This window comes from Pistacia vera, unplaced genomic scaffold, assembly GCF_008641045.1.
Source record: "Pistacia vera cultivar Batoury unplaced genomic scaffold, PisVer_v2 Contig845, whole genome shotgun sequence".
NCBI lineage: Eukaryota > Viridiplantae > Streptophyta > Magnoliopsida > Sapindales > Anacardiaceae > Pistacia > Pistacia vera.
The window spans coordinates 73,597-90,545 of NW_022196718.1; the positions used below are offsets into that span (position 1 = coordinate 73,597).

General features: G+C 31.8%; 1 protein-coding gene across 1 annotated transcript; it reads right to left on the reverse strand.

Moving 5' to 3' along the window:
• Window positions 1–6,371: 6,371 nt before the first annotated feature.
• Window positions 6,372–15,836, reverse strand: LOC116118446 (probable LRR receptor-like serine/threonine-protein kinase At1g56140). The gene is given in 24 exon segments (XM_031404439.1): window positions 6,372–6,923; window positions 7,117–7,267; window positions 7,366–7,597; window positions 7,691–7,901; window positions 8,175–8,293; window positions 8,806–8,940; window positions 9,100–9,166; window positions 9,474–9,844; window positions 10,877–10,941; window positions 11,051–11,121; window positions 11,218–11,308; window positions 11,694–11,759; window positions 11,839–11,910; window positions 12,041–12,112; window positions 12,228–12,302; window positions 12,399–12,470; window positions 12,686–12,757; window positions 12,876–12,947; window positions 13,384–13,455; window positions 13,575–13,646; window positions 13,731–13,802; window positions 14,014–14,085; window positions 14,206–14,349; window positions 14,477–15,836. Coding segments are annotated over 23 exon segments (2,601 nt in total). The 5' UTR covers window positions 14,208–14,349; window positions 14,477–15,836; the 3' UTR covers window positions 6,372–6,626.
• Window positions 15,837–16,949: the final 1,113 nt, after the last annotated feature.

A 16,949-nucleotide genomic window follows, 5' to 3' on the forward strand; every position in this document is an offset into this window, starting at 1 on the left:
AAAGCATTTAATTCTTTCCTAATTAACCTCCAAACCCTAGCACTATAAATAAGGGTCTTTAATTAGTTTTTAGGGAGATTAGAGAAAGAGAAAGAGCGGCTACTATTTTGGAGATCGGAATTCTTGTAGTTCTGGTTCACCAATTAGAGAAGTTTTTCTATTTTTCTTTCTTAAACTCATGTTATTGAATACAATGGTTATTTTTATTACTGCAATTATGAACTAAATCTCTTTTCAAGGGCTAAAGATGTAGCCCAATTTATGAATATGTGTTGATGTTATTGTAGTTGATTTTAAATTGAGTATTAATTCTAAGTTTTATTATTGTGTATAATGCTTTCAATTCTTAAGGGCCTAGGAGTTGAATGATTTTATAGGTTGGGTTGAGATCGAGAGATAAAACCTAATTTGTCTAAGGTAATAAAATCATAGATTGAGTGAACGCTAGAGTTAGGTTACCGCGATCTGTAAGACTCTGGTAAATTCCATAGAACTTAATTATCTCTTAGCTTTTAAATCCAACTTAGAGATATTTTGGGTTGTTGCTTAAGGGTTAATTTGCTAATTGTTCGAGAGAAAATTAGTGGAATATTAGGGAGTTTGGCCTTTAGAATAAACTTAATTAGGTTAGCAATAATTATCAATGCATATGATTAAATTAGTGTGAAATATGTGCCCTAGGTTTAGTCATATTAATCTTTTTACCAAAGTATTAATAAAATTCTGATTTCATTTAGTTTTTAGTTTGTTTTATTTTTCATTAAATTCATTCTTAAAATTTTGTTTCATCAAATAGTAATAAAATAGACTAGTTTGGTACTTGGTAGATAGTTCTCTTAAGATTCGACACACATTTACTGGAGGTTTACTACTTACGCGACTTCATACACTTGCAAATAGCCAGTTAGAAATATATTATCAATCTTTGATTCTTTTGGCTATTTTTTTTTTTTTCCCTTTTTATTCCCATAATCAAAAAGCAATTACTTGACTCTATATTTACATATTTAACATGAATACTTAAATTACACCTTTTTACTTTCTTTGAAATAGACTAAACCCATTTAGGAAGTTATAAGTGGAGTAATATTTTAATATATTATTAATTTCTAGTTTTTTTATTTGCTTTTTAGTTTACTCATTTTGGAAGAGGCAATTTGGTGGGTGACAAAAAAAAAAAATTACACTAAAATATAAAATAACTCCTTCCGTTTATTACAGATAGTAATCCTTGATAACACGTATTAGGTTGAAATAATGGTTGTTTACTTTACATCAAAATAGATCTTTATTGTGTAGAATAACCCATAAATGTAAAAGTTTGTGTTAATAACTGATTTTTAAATAAAATTTTACCTTTAATTAATACCGATATTGTGGGATTAAAAAAAAAAAAAAACAATTGATTGCAAGTTAATAGTTTACTTTCCCTAAATGTATTAATTCAACAAAAAACACTTCATACATTCAATTTTTTTTTTTTTTTCATAAAATCCAATTATTATAGTAGTTAATTAGAGAACAAATTAGAAGACCTTTATAAAAAAAAGTAATTGTTGGTGGGGCAAGTAATATAAATCTATTAATATTTTCTTTATTTAAAATGACAAATTACTTGTATAAAAATGATGTGATATTATTATGCGATTCTCACAATATCCATTATAATCTTTTTTTTTTTTTTAAATTACAGTAACCACTATTTTTTTAATAAATAAGATAGATTATAATCTTTTTAATTTATTACTAATTTTCACTTATTCCAAGATTTTATATGAAACTAGTTTCCCAATTATTATTTTTCACAGAAATAAAATAAACTTAAAAATTAGAATATAGATGGTACTTTCTTTAGTTCATAATGGAAAATAGTAGTGAGAAATTTCTATATTTTCTCTAAAACGACATATAAAACATATTTTTATTTTCTCAAGTCATGTTTTCTCCCCTAATGATTTTTTAAATGTTTTTAAAAATTTTAAATTACATATTATTTTATATTTTATACTTCATAACATTTAAATTTAAAGAGTTTATCTATATAATTTTGTAAAAAAATTTGAACATATTGCTAGTCTCTCAGAAATAAAGACTTTAGGTTCATAGTCTTATCTCATGTGATACATATGTCGTAATGAAGGTTGTAGGCTTTCAAATCAATTAGTGGCTATTTTATCTTATCAATTCGACAAAAATATAAAAAATAAACATGCTTTTCTTTTTTTTATCATTTTATTTTATTTAGAAAACAAGATCAAGCACATTTTACATGAAAGATAATAATATTTTTCTTAAAAGACGTATGAAAGTAACTCAAATTTTCAAGTCAATTACTCTTTTTTGTTGAAGTCTTAAAGTAACGAGAAAGCAATTAACCTAATTAATTTAACCTTAAAGACATTACTTTCACTCTATATTTAAGTTTTAATTGTTAAAATCTCCAATGATATTAATAGTTAAATTCACTTTTTTCTTTCTTTGGAATACTCATGGAAAGTTGTTGGATGCAACCCATATAAGAAGTTATAAGTGGAAATAATATATGAATGTGTTGTTTCATTTCTGGTGTTTTTTTTAATTGTTTTTCTGTTTACTTATTATGGAAAAAGTAAATTTTTTTTTTTTTTTTTTTGATAAACCTGGTAATTAAATAAAAAAGAAAAAAATTACAACCTAGGAAGGAGAGCCCTTCCCCTAAAAGAGCCTTGGACAAACCCAAATATCAAACTACCTACAAGCTAAGCCTTATAAAAAAGAAGGCCTTGACAAAAGCCCTAAGCTAACTATACAACATTTTCATATAAACAAATGCTGCAAGCCCAAAAGCCTAAACAAACCCTCCAGCGTAAATGACACAAGCCCAAGGACTTCACACATTGGTTAAAAAATAACAGCCCCAAGAATGCACAACCCAAGTGGTGAAAATAAATAGAATAAAATTATATAGAATAAGTGAAGTTGTTGGATCCAACCCATATAACAAATTCTAAGTAGAGACAATATTATTATACAGTTGGATTTTTTTGTCCTCTATAATTTTTTTAGAGTTTACTAGTTACGAAAGAGGCAATTTAGTTGTATTGATATTTTTACAGATAAATCCAATGGTATTTGTTGGAATCCCACATGGATTAAGTACGTTTAAGCCTATTGGTTTATAAGAAAGGTTAATCCTCCCATTCAAAAATGTTTTATTGGGTCAGGAATCCGACCCACTTTAAATTCTATAATGGTATCAGAGCTAGGTCAAGTTGAGCTAAAGTGCTTGACTAGCGAGTGAGGAGCCAGCAACTATCTCCATCAATAAGCATGACCCAACATATGAGCTTTGACCGTGAGGGATTAGGCACGCTCAAGCCTACTAGTTTATAAGATATGGTAATTTTTCCATTCAACAAGATCTTATTAGTTAAGGAGTCAGACCCACCTCAAAGTCTATCACTATTTAAGTATAGTCCTCATAAAATTTACATAAATATGTCTTAAGTTGTGATAGAATATTGTTATTATGTAATCACTCATCCATTAATGAAATTCCATTTTCGTCCAATTTGGTCAAATTGTGTAATAACTATGTTCCAAGCAAGCAACAACCTACATAAAATTACCTTAAATTTGGGATAATTATTTTCACATGCTTTGAATAAAATATTTTTCCAGTATTATTTAGGTTCAAAATGAGGAATTGCAATCAAATTACAAATCAATGGATCCTAAAACACCTATAATAATTTACCAGGAACATGTGAAGTGTCATTGAATTCACATAACTTCATTGCAAAAAGGGCTTTTTAACCATCCAAGGTTTAACTCTTTCAAGAATGGAAATGAGCAGCCCAATTATATAAAGATTAGGGCAATCAATTAAGAAAATCATGGCTAACAACAACTAGGCTAGTCAGTAATAACCAAAAATACCTCATAGAGATGTTTAGAGTTGCTTCATCTTATAACTATCACTATAACCAAACGAGTAATGCTACAGTTGTCGAAAGATGCACACCGAATTCGTACACCGAATGACGTGACAAAATCCTAACCGTTGATTCATTATAAGTTAATATTAATCAACGGTAAAGATTTTATCACGTCATTCGGTGTATAGATTCGGTATGTAATTTTCGATAACTCTATCATTTTCCTAACCAAACCAATACCCAATGCATCCTTCATTTGTCTTAGCTGCAACTCCATCAACGATTAACACCAAATACAAACGATACTCATGTGAACATCACATACACCAAATATTCATCTCTCCAATAACCGTTACTGTGAGGTTCCAAATTTACTATGAATAGTTCTTATCAAATTTCCTAACAATTTACTCTACAAACTAGTTAACATAGCGGACATAAATTGCAAAACAAAATAAAACAATATATACATGCATACAGACAAGTTCATCTAAAACAATTCAGTTATTCCTAAAAATGAAATCTGCAGACTAGGCATATAGAAATTTCAAAAAAATCACTATTCCTTAAGTAACACAAATACAAAACCAAATGTTCTCATCCACCGACAAGGCACAGATAATTTAACAAAATCATCCTCCGTTAGAAAAATAAAATGTCAAACATTCCCACAAATAAAATTCAACAAAGTTTGTGTGTACCTCAACTAATCCCTATGGTCCATTGAACACCTTGTAAGCCAATGGGCCAAGTAAATCACAAATGTAATAGGTGGTCACTTTGTATGGCTCAAACACAAGACCTCTGGGTAACCTATAGTCTTACCATCAGGCCACAAGCCAAGTGGTCGCTCCTCTAATTTTTGCCGACACGTAATTTTATCATCTATAGTTTGGATATCTACTAATCTACATAATGGTTCCTAGAATCTACCATCTATCATTTGTCATCTACTAGATGACTTCTAGAATCTATAATTCACACAAATCTGTATTATCTTGTCTTGTATATGATAGAATCTATCAATCTAAAATATGGCATTTGTCTTTTTGACAATGATATATAAATCTGTTTGTACTAAATAATTACCGTAATCTGTCACCCACATATATCTAAACTTTCTTATCATATATTTGATTTATTAATGTTCCTAGAATCTATCGATATAAAATATACCTTTTATATCGACAGGGTTATCATATGCTGTTTTACATACCTGATAATAACAAACTTATGTTGTTGATGTGTTTTTTACTTATTGGTCAAACACATATATATACCCATTTTATAGAAGATTTTCACAAAATAAATAAATAAATAAATAAGAAGAGAATAAAATATTTTTCACATTATTGGTAATTAAAAAAAAAAGTGATTGTAAGTTGTAACGCATGCACTTTCTTAGATGCTTTCAGCTTCTGCATATTGGCATCATACGGTATATCCCATTATTATGTGTCCCCACTCCACTTAATTCTTCTTTCCATTTTTGCCCTCCAATAATACCCCAAATGACGATTGTATCCAATTTCCCAATATTCCAATTTTACCCCCACACCACTTCTCTACATTACCAAACAAACACCACCGATTCCCCTTAATTACCACTCCGTCCAAAATCTGAACTTAATTTAGGAATTTTTTTTCCTTTAACGTAATCTAATATAGATTTAATAGTTAAACTCAACTCAAACAAAATATTATTACAGAAAAAAGAATTATGTGAAGATTTATCCTTTAATAAGAAATTGGAAATTACTTGATTATTTATCCTATTCCTTTTCTACCAATTTTTTTGACCACCTAATAGAAATTTTTTTCAGCAGCCAAACAGCATCTGGAGCAAGTAGTAGCACAGAAAAATCGCAGTTATTACTCAGAACAAACACAATAAAAAAAGAGGACAAAATAGGCAAGTACTGATTTGCATTTGAATTTCTCCATTAATTGTTGCTGAGTTTCAGTTCCCCTTTACATAGACCACCTTCAACAACAACAATACATCATTATAAGTGGACCATATTTTTATTAGCGTGTAGAAAATGTAACACCCTGAAATTTGAAGTTTTAAATTTGATTTAGGAGGTGATCTTGATTGTTTTATTATTATTTTTTTTTTCAAAGTGAATTGAATTTAAAGTTTAAAAACATTTTCAGTGGATGTTTAATTAGTATTCTTGACTTGTTTGAATAGACGAAATCTATTTGAGTGAATGGACTATCGTGGCTGTCGGTCTTAGAAATACGGTGGATATATTGTAACAACCCAATTGCGTCCCACATTACTAAGGCTAAGCTTATTGAACAGTTGGGCCCCTTTCCTTTCAAATCAAAGAATATACATAAAAGAAGCTTCAATAACTTATACTTCAATCAAGCAATAAATATTAATTTGTTATCCACCCTTTCCAATAATGTCATGGATAAGTCGTTTATTTCAATTTCCTAGTGAAGTTTTAGCCTCTCTGCTTGTTGAAGAAGAAGTAATTCAAAATCAATATCCATTTCCTGGTGAAGATTCAGTCATGTGCTTGTTGAACAGTACGTAGTTCAAAATCTATTCCCTATATTTTTTACTAGAGTTTATTGGTCTTAAATTTTTTAACATTATGAATAATAGTCGTGTTTAATTAACATGAAATAAAACTGGAATCTAAAGGAAAAGCTAATCAATGGAGCAGGGCTTCACTAGCACTTATTTCTGGAGTTTTATCCATTGTAATGGTTAGTATCTTCACATTCTTCATTTATATCATCATCAACAAAGGTGGTCACATCATCAAATGTCCATTCAGTCAAGTATCCAGGCTTAGAATTTACTGTACTCACTTCCACATCTCCACGAAGCATGGCAATCACGCAGGACATTGATGGCCTCGACGAGGGCAATGTCTGAGTACACAAAAGCGCTACCCCTATCAGGCCTTTTACTTCTTCCCCATTGAATTTTGACAATTTTGAGTCCACTAGTTCGAGTTGGCGGTTGTTCTTGTATAGGTGCCAAGCCTAGGAATTAAGCAGGAAAGATAGAGGTTGTGATATATGAGTGACTAAATCAGAAGGAATAGTAGAAAAGAAAAGCGAGAAGGCTATATCTATGGAGATCAAGTTTGGCCTCATTTGGTTCTTTCAAATTTGTTTATCAAGTACTAGAAAATAGTAAAAGGAGAAAAAAATGGTACTGCAATATCATTCATACCCAATCAAGAAGATACATCTTCTCTTCTTCCAAGCTTGAATCCCAGTTTGGTCTCCCACTAACAACTTCTAGAATCACAACACCAAAGGCAAACACATCAGTCTTCTCCGTAAGATATCCACGCATGGCATACTCTGTTGCAACATATCCACTACATCAATACAATAGAGGCAAAATTCATTTTAGTAATCTAATGAATGTAAAAAAATAATATATTAATAAATTTCAGGTGTACATTAAAAGTCCTACATTGTCCCAGCAACATGAGTGCTTACGTGACTCTTCTTATCATCATAAAGTTTGGTCAAACCAAAATCTGATATTTTGGGGATGAGATTACCATCAAGTAGAATATTACTGGCTTTCACATCTCTATGTATTACTCGAAGCCTTGATTCCTCGTGAAGATAAGTTAGACCCCTTGCTACTCCTAAACAAATATCATAACGCGTTGACTAGTCAAGGTCCAAACTTCCTTTTCCTGCTTCGCAAAAGTCACAAAAGTTTAAACTGTTATTGACATAACAAGGATTCCTAAGAAAAACTTAGTACTACATATATGCTATTCGCATACCAAATAAAGCTTTATCAAGACTGTTGTTTTCCAGATATTCATAGACAAGCATTCATTGTGTTCTCTCATAACAACATCCATGAAGTTTTACTAGGTTACGGTGTCGCACGGCAGATATGGTAGTAATTTCTGCATAAAACTGGCTCTTCCCTTGGTGGGATGCTACAGATAATTACTTCACAGCAATTACTCTTCCATCACTGAGTGTTCCCTATTGTGTAAAAAGTTCAACTTGAAATGGTGAGAAAAATCAGCTAACAATTGATCAATTTTATATGATTTTTATTGACCAAATACCAAATCTTGTCTTTTATTTAATGAACCAAAGAGGACAAAACTCAAAGATGGCTTGACTATTTATTGACATAAAGCCAAAAAGATTGTGTTTTCAAGTTAATCAAGGACAAAAAGTAATGCAGAAACCTGTCTTAAGGCACCAAATGTGCTCACCACTCATTTGGCACTTATTAGAACAATGACTTACCTTATAAACTAGTCCATATCCTCCCTCACCAAGCTTATTTGCAAAACTGAAGCCTTTTGTAGCAGTCTTTAGTTCTGCATAACTGAAAGTGTATGGTCTAACATCCATGCCGACAAGCTCTAAAAATTCAACAACAAACTTAGCTTACTGTCAGGAACTTATTTGTCTATTCAAATACTTTAGCGGGGTTGTCAAGTCAAACATGTGAATTGTTGGAAATAATAGATGCAATTGTCTAATTGTGGCATTGTAACATAGTTTTGTGCCTAAAGGGTAAGCAATTTGGCAAAAAACTAAAATGACCAAGAGTTCTATTTATTTCAAAAAATGGCATAGTTTTGTTCCTTTTAATTAACCTAGAATCCAAGTTCTTATCTTGTAATGCACTTAAGAACTTACTAATGGAACTCTGCTTTATGAATTGAACAAGCATTAGTAAAATACATTGTTCTTTAATTTATATGTACAATGGTTTCTTGTACAGGAGCCAGAGTCTACTTGACAAGTTATGTAACTCACCTTCTTATTCAAACATTTTTCATAGCTAGTAAATATGATAGAAAAGACATCGGTGATAGCTGGTAAATATGATAGATAAGACATCGGTGATAGCGAAGATCTTTTGATTTACCGTCATCAATAGTCTGTGGCCTTTTACTTCTTTGGACAACAAAAAAAATTGCAAGCAACAGAATTACGACCCCAAAAGCAACAACAATCCCCACAATTAGGCCTATTCTCTTGTTCTGACTTGGAGGTTTGAAATCTGTATCAAATCATAGTATTTAACTTAATATCTTAATAATGCAACCAAATCAACTGAAATCTGTATCAAGCTCAGTAATAGAATCAATATCTTATAATGTGCAAGGAAATCGACCAAAAAGTGGGAAAAGGACAATAAGGAAGTTACTATTTTTTGAACCTAGGGTAGCACTGATGGCCGAAATAGAGGGTCCGTATATATGATGTACAGGATCAAGGTAAGTCCCCTTCCCAGCCCAAAAAAAAAATGGATTTCCATGTAGTTTTTGGATACTTGAGCCAAATATTCTCTTTGAACTGCTCTCCTAAGGACTCCACCCGCTACCCTTGTTATGTCAAAATCTTTTTCAACAAGATTTCCTTGGAATAAACATATTTAAATGTTGAAACAAAAACCAATAACAGTTGAAAGGAAAGATATTGGGAAATGTATTACATTTAAGGTCATTCATCATGCTTTAACCTCAACATAAACCTATGTAATGTATAGGTGAGGCGTATTTGGCTAAAATAATTTGAATATGTAATACATACCTGAACATATATATCGAAAACGCGTATCCTCAAACTTTTCCATCTAGTAGCAGTGAAATTAGCTAACTCTGCAAATTGGAGAGTCACAGTGTAGTTTCCATTTTGAAGGCCTAAACCATAGTATCTTAAAGATGAAGCAGAGGTTCGAGCTGTTTGGAAAAGTATCGACTCTTGAGTATTTGTGACTATAGACGCAGAATTAATTGTATACTCTAGATTATCGTCCTCAAAGTATCCAACATTACTAACTCCCCATCTATTTGTGTCTGTCAAATAGTATGTAGCTGGACCAAGACGCTCATTGTCACTCTCATACACAATATCGTGAGATGTAAATTTTGAACCGGCACAATTAATTGCAAAGCTCGAATCTGCATACCAATATAACCTCTTATCATGGTAAAACATTAAGAATATGTATGTCTAAAAGTTTGATTTATAATATCTAGCCACTTATTATTTTAATTTTATTTAATATTTGTGATTATATATTTTAGATTAATCATTTTTGTTTTTCAACAATTAGAAAAAGGGTATTAGAAGGGGTATATTAATAAATAATATATCTTTGTTATGAGTGAAATAAAAATTTCAGTGGGGGTGACTAAGGAGATAAAGAAGATAGGTAATATATAGGAGGGGTTTAATTGCAAAGAGAAATGAAAAATCTCGGTGTCTTATATGTTAGCCAAATAGAAAGGAAAAGAAAAGAAGATAAGCTTTCTCTTGTTCTTACAAAGAGTTAGCAAACGGTGTGAAGAAAATATGGAAAAGAAGAGAATGAGAAGAAGGAAAGAAAAACAAAAATAGTAATTGGGGGTTAAAATAGAGAGTCACAAAAGAATTTATTAGAGTTGGTCAATATTTAATTGGTTGGATTTAGGATTGACAATTGATATCAAAGTCGGTTCGCGACTCAACAATGTAGTGCGACGACCTACAAGGATGTGAGGTCCATAAGGTAATCAGTTTTTTACATCCCACATTGCTGGCAAATGAGTTCAGGATTCAATTTATAAGGCTTAGGTCCTCAAAACTAAGTAGATGCATTTTGGGTGTTTGACGGTTGTGTGAAGCCCGAAAGCAAACGCATGCAAGCCTACATCGAAATGATTAACTCTAGAGGATTATATCTACTTAGTTGGACCCTATTCAAAGCCATGAGGATAGATATATTGTGAAAATATATAATCCTTTGAAGTTGTACGAATTGATGTATTTAATAAATATTGGTGTGGACGAAGATCACATGTATGTTATGTATGTTGTATCTTGATGAATGGCTATTATAAGTGTTTTTAACAGAGTAATTAAATTTGGGACAGGTGTTAAAATAGGCGTTACTCTACTGAAATTTTAACCCTAAAACTCTCGAAACCACGAAATAGAGAAGTTGTACTTACAGATTCCAGAACCTCGATTGCAAGGAAAATTGCGTTGGAGACAATTCAGCCCATACGGGAGAGCACTAAAGGAAGAGTAGGAACATAGAAATCATGTTATCCATTATTGTTCATTTTCAATATTGTTATAAAGAGCCTCAAGCATTTTAACAAAACACAGAACAAGAGAATTACCTGATGTAATTAGAACTTTCTATGTTGAAGTTGTTGGCCACTAAGTTTTTGCACATTGCAACAATAGCATTCTGAATTTTAGTTTCATCATTTTAAATACTATACTGGAAAGTAAAAATTTATCTAAGAAAATGTGAAATGTATAGTAAAGATTTTAAATAAATTACATGTTTAAAAAAATTAAGGACGTACAGTTGTAAATTTTGTTGTTGAATCCAAGAAGGTAGGTTGCCGGATAGATTATTGTAAGATACATCTCTGCCAACATCAGGTGAGGAGAATTTTAACTACACAATGCATGTGCTTGTGAGTATAAAATTCAGGTATTATTAAAATCACAATGATTTTTTTTTTCTATAAGATTTTGGATTTTTTCCCAAGAACCCCACAAGTACAAGTAACAAGCTTAGCTAGACATGTTAATTCACATGCATTTAGCTAGGAGAAGCAATGCACTTATGTAAGTATAGGTCAATATAAATGCAAGTTTAGCCTTTCGCTCGAGTGACTTTTACTAAAAACTGGGGTTCCCGGGAAAACTCATCTTGTAACTATTATCTTTTCAGTTGAAACATTAATTAGTAGAGCATTCCATTCTGGTATATTGTAATGAGGTTGAGGCAAATATGTAAAAAGTACTTACATACTGAGAAGAGTTGTCCCTTTTTTTTTCGGGAGGGTACCGATTAAATTATTGTTTCCAAGAAACCTGAGTACAGAAGTCATGTTTCAATATAACGAGTACACTAGGAAGTAAAAGACAGAACAAATTAGAAATTGTAGATTACAGGTAAATCAGGGAACCCAAATTGAAAAGCGAGCTGGGAATTTATCCACTGATATTGTTGAAACTCAGATCCCTGAAGAAAAAAAAATTAGAATTACACAATTATAAGATGAAAACTTGCAAAAAAAAAAAAAAAAAAAAAACAAACAAACCAAAAGTAATGGACATAAAAATAAAAAGAGAATAGAGAATAGATAACTTACAGGTGCTGCAAACTTAGGTAGTCCCCAATATTAGATGGAATTGAATCGGAAATTTTGTTATTCCTTAGTTCTCTGCAGTATATGAAACAAACAGTGTAGATCAAAGAAAGAAGACAAAGAAAAACACAAAAAGTATATATCAAGTAATTCAACACATGATATTAGAACTTTGACAATGTTGCCTTACAAGTACGTTAAGTTTTTTATATTCTTTAGAAATGCTAATGACGAGGAGCTCCCATCAGATAAATCACTTATTCTCCTGCATTTTCAATTTTTTATTTATTTATAAGATTGTTAGTATTGATTATTGAAAAATTCAAACATAATCAATGAAATCTTGCAGGCAAATACTCACAACTCAGTCAGATTAGTTAGACTGGAAAAAGATGATGGTATCGGCCCTTCAAACGAATTTCCCATAAGTATCCTACAATAACATATGGAAAAAGGAAATTTTGAGCTGTACTGGCATAGCATTCAAAGTAGGAACGTTTAAAGTACCCAAGTAGATATTCCCAATCTCAAACATTAAAATCAATGTTTGAAACTCAATTCTTAGCCAAGAAACTTGAAGCTAAAATAACTTAAGGGTGACTGAGAACAAAATAATGGGAAAAAAAAAAAATATAATAGTTTTCTCACAAGGTATTAAGATTTGACCAATTTCCTATAAAGTCAGGAATTCTTCCTGAAAGTTCAATGCCATAAGCCACCCTGAGCACAATAAAACAATTAGATTAAGATCTAATCCAAGCCATTTTTCATCAGTAGAAAGCATATCTATATTAGAAAAATTCCGATTAGAATATTAGCAGAATAAAAAAGTTCTTACAGAATTTCCATGTTCTTTAGATTAGCGAAACTCGAAGGAATCTCACCACTCAGTCCAGTACTGTCAATATATCTGCCAAAGGCAAAGAATATTTATAGATTCCTTACAAATCTAGTAACCTGACTCCAATAAAGCCATCGTCAAGTAAATGAATTACACGACACATGATAATATAATCTTGTGTGAAGTAACTGAGAATTTGGTTTATGCTAAAGCTAAGACTAAAGCCAGCTGGGGTTGGATATGCTCAATATAAGCAAAATGTTGCATTGAAAATGAAACCGAAAAGTTTATAAAAACTTACAATTCCATTAAGTTCGTCAAATTCCCGAGCTCAGATGGCAAAGGACCAGAGAAGTCATTTGTTCCAAGTATTCTACATCCCTAAGAATTTAGCTCTTCAGTTATATAATTATGATGCAATTACAAAAAAGAGTTCGTACAAGATACGCTCTATATAAGCAAAATGTTGCATTGAAAATGAAACCGAAAATGTATAAGAACTTACAATGTCTTTAACTTCGTCAAATTACCGAGCTCAGATGGCAGAGGACCAGATAAGTTGTTTGCTCCAATTCCTCTACATCCCCAAGAATTTAGCTATTCAGTTATATAATTGTAATGCAATTACTAAAAAAGAGTTCGTACATTAAATTATTAAAAGTTAAATAGTTAAGAAGGGACAGATTTTGAGCTTACAGGAATTCTAATTCAGAAAGCATTCCAAGTTCTTTTGGAAGCGGCCCAGATAATCTATTAAAGTTACAGTCCCTGATCAAAATGAGAACTAATTAGCATAAAAAAAAAGGAAAATAGTATGAGTTTCAAAATTAAAATTTTATATTAGTTGCTTACAGTGATTTTAATGCAGTTAGATTGCTGACAAATGGAGAAAGTGAACCTGACAAGTGGTTCCTTTGTATCCTCCTATTAAAAACAGAACAACTGGCAAGATTGATATTTAAGAACGCAAAGCTTAAATCATTTTAATTATGATGTTGATACAGTATGGTGTCAAGAAATATAAACATAATTCAATAAAATAAAGTAAAATATTTTAATAACCACTCACCCTCATCTAATGATCTAAAATTATACACAATTGAAATAAGCATATATGAAATATACAAAACCATACAGTTCTATGAGGAAATTCAAACTCCATAGCTCATCTGGGATCACACTGTCAACTTCCAGTGCGTAAACTCTCCTATAATTTAAGAAATTGTAAAAGTAAGCAACCCTGAAATTAAAGAAAGGCTCAAGTTCTCAAAATTTTGTCTTTTCCTACTTATGTGGCAAAGAGTGTCTTCGTTGAAAGAACAATCACATTTCATAAATGGGTTGTAACCATTGGTAGCAAGGGCAATGGATTCGTCAACGGCGGCTCCACTACATGGCTCTCCACTTATATTCCATTGATTTTGATTTGCAGAAATCCCCCATTTTTCAAAAATCATATTCAATGCTGCCACTGTTATAGAAGAGAAGCAATTCAAAAAAAGAGAAGAATGAAATGAGTTACCGAGTCTGAATATGAAGCATCTTTCAGAGTTAAAATAATAAAAAAAAGATAAGTAAAATTCTACTTAGAAGCAGACCTTCATGAGGAGCTGTAGTAGTTTGAGCTTGAGTTTGAGCTACATCAAGTACAAGAAGGTGCAAGAAAATGCAACTGACATACAAGCAAACAATTGCTGAAACTGAAGCGGCTGATTTCATCAACACTATCATTACATGTATAAACCAATATTACTCTTGTTTAATACTGTTTCTTCAAGAATAATTAACAGCTCCATTTCTATGTCGCTATCATAAGACTTGTTCTTTGTCCCAGTTGACTTCACTGGTCAACAATAGTTGACCCTGTCTTCAATAAGGGAACATATTATCAATCTTTGACTCTTTTGGCTATTTTTTTGACCTTTTTATTCTCGTAATCAAAAAGCAATTACCTGACTCTATATTTATATATTTAAAATAAATAATTAAATTACACCTTTTTTTGCTTTCTTTGAAAGAGTAAATGACTTGTTCCCACCCAAGGTTTAGTGAAATTTTGTTGGTACCCCTGGTTTCATAAATTCTAATTCTCACCCTTAAATGGACGTTGTTACTGACGGATGGGTTGCGACACAGGGGCAGAGGGTTCTTTTACAAAATTGCCCTTTGACATTTTTCTTCTTCATCTACTTTCCTCTTCTTCACTGCCGTCGGCTTTTGACTGCCTCCCACCTACCGACACCACCTTCCTGCCACCACAGCCCATTCCAAATGACCCCATCCCAAACCACCACAACAGCTAGCCAAATCACCCCCTCCCAAACCACCACCACAACCGGCCCTTCTTCTTTCCTAACACAATCACCGCAACACAAACAATCAAAATAAAATATTGAACAAGATACAAAAACAGAGACAAAATGCAAAAGCAAAAAACTAAATCAAAAATCAAACAAATCAAAAATCAATTCCACAACCAATCAAACCCAATTTCAGCTGATTTTGCAAAACCCAAAGTTGAGTGGCAATGGTGAACATCAGGCACTCGTGGCTGGGAAGGTTGGGGGTTTTGAAGGTGAGATGCTAGTGAGTGTAGGGGTGGTGTCGTTTGGGGTTGAGGCCACTGGAATCAGCTGAAATCTGGCAAGAGACAGTCACGCAGCGCATATAAAAAACCCAGTTGTGGCCGGTGATTTCCAGGTGTGGATGACTGGTTTCAATTAAGCAAAGGCTGGGGTTTTGGTGTGGGAGGTTTAGGGAGGCAGATGGTGGTGGTTTTGGGTGAAAAAAGCCGAAAGTGGCGTAAAGGACGTCGAGTAGACTGATTTCAGAATACGGCCAGGGGGTGATTTGCAAGATCTGTGGGGTGGGGGATAGAGGGGTTTTGGTGTGGTGGGGTTGGGCGATCAAATGGTGGTGGTAGTGGGTCTAGACGCCACCGGAATTAGGTAGGGGGCTTGAAATGATAATCGTTTTGAGATGGGGAGGGAAAAAGAAGAATATGGGAGGAGGAGGGGGAGGAGGAGATGAAGAAGAAATGGGAAGGGGAGAGAGAAAAATAAGAAAAGGTAATTTTACCTTCAACTGTTAAAATAAAGAAAACGTTATTTTAAGGGTGTGAATCTGAAATTTATGAAACCAAAGGGTAAAAACTAGCAGTTTGACGAAACCTTGGGTGGGAACATGTCGTTTATTCTCTTTGAAATAATGAAAAGTTGTTGGACTCAGGACCTCAACCCATTTAGGAAGTTATAAGTGGAGTAATATTTTAATATATTATTAATTTCTAGTTTTTTTAATTGCTTTTCAGTTGACTCATTATGGAAGAAGCAATTTGGTGGGGGAAGTAATACGTATAAATCTATTAATATTTTCTTTATTTACAATGACAAATTTCTTGTTTAAAAAAGATGTGATATTATTATGTGATTCTCACAATATCCATTATAATCTCTCTCTCTTTTTTTCTTTTTAAAACAGTAGCCACTATTTTTTTAATAAATAAAATAGATTATAATCTCTTTAATTTATTAATAATTTTCACTTATTCCAAGTCTTTATATGAAACTGATTTCCCAATTAGTATTCTTCACAAAAATAAAATAAACAAAAAAATTAGAATATAGATGGCACTTTCTATAGTTTATAATGGAAAATAGTAGCGAGAAATTTCTATATTTTCTCTAAAACGACATATAAAAATATTTTTGTTTTCTCAAATCATGTTTTTTCCCCTAATGATTTTATAATTTAAAAAAAAAAATTAAAATTACAGATTATTTTAAATTTTATACTTCATAAAATTTAAATTTAAAGAGTTTGTCAATGTAATTTTGTAAAAAAATGTATACATATTGCTAGTCTTATAGAAATCAAGACTTTAGGTTCATAGTCTTATCTAATGTGATACACATATGCCTTTTAGAAAACAAGATCAAGCACATTTTACTTTCACAAGATAATAATATTTTTCTTAAAAGATGTATGAAAGTAACCCAAATTTCCAAGTCAATTACTTTAATTTGTTGAAGTCTTTAAGTGGTGAAAAAGTAATTAACATAATTAATTTAA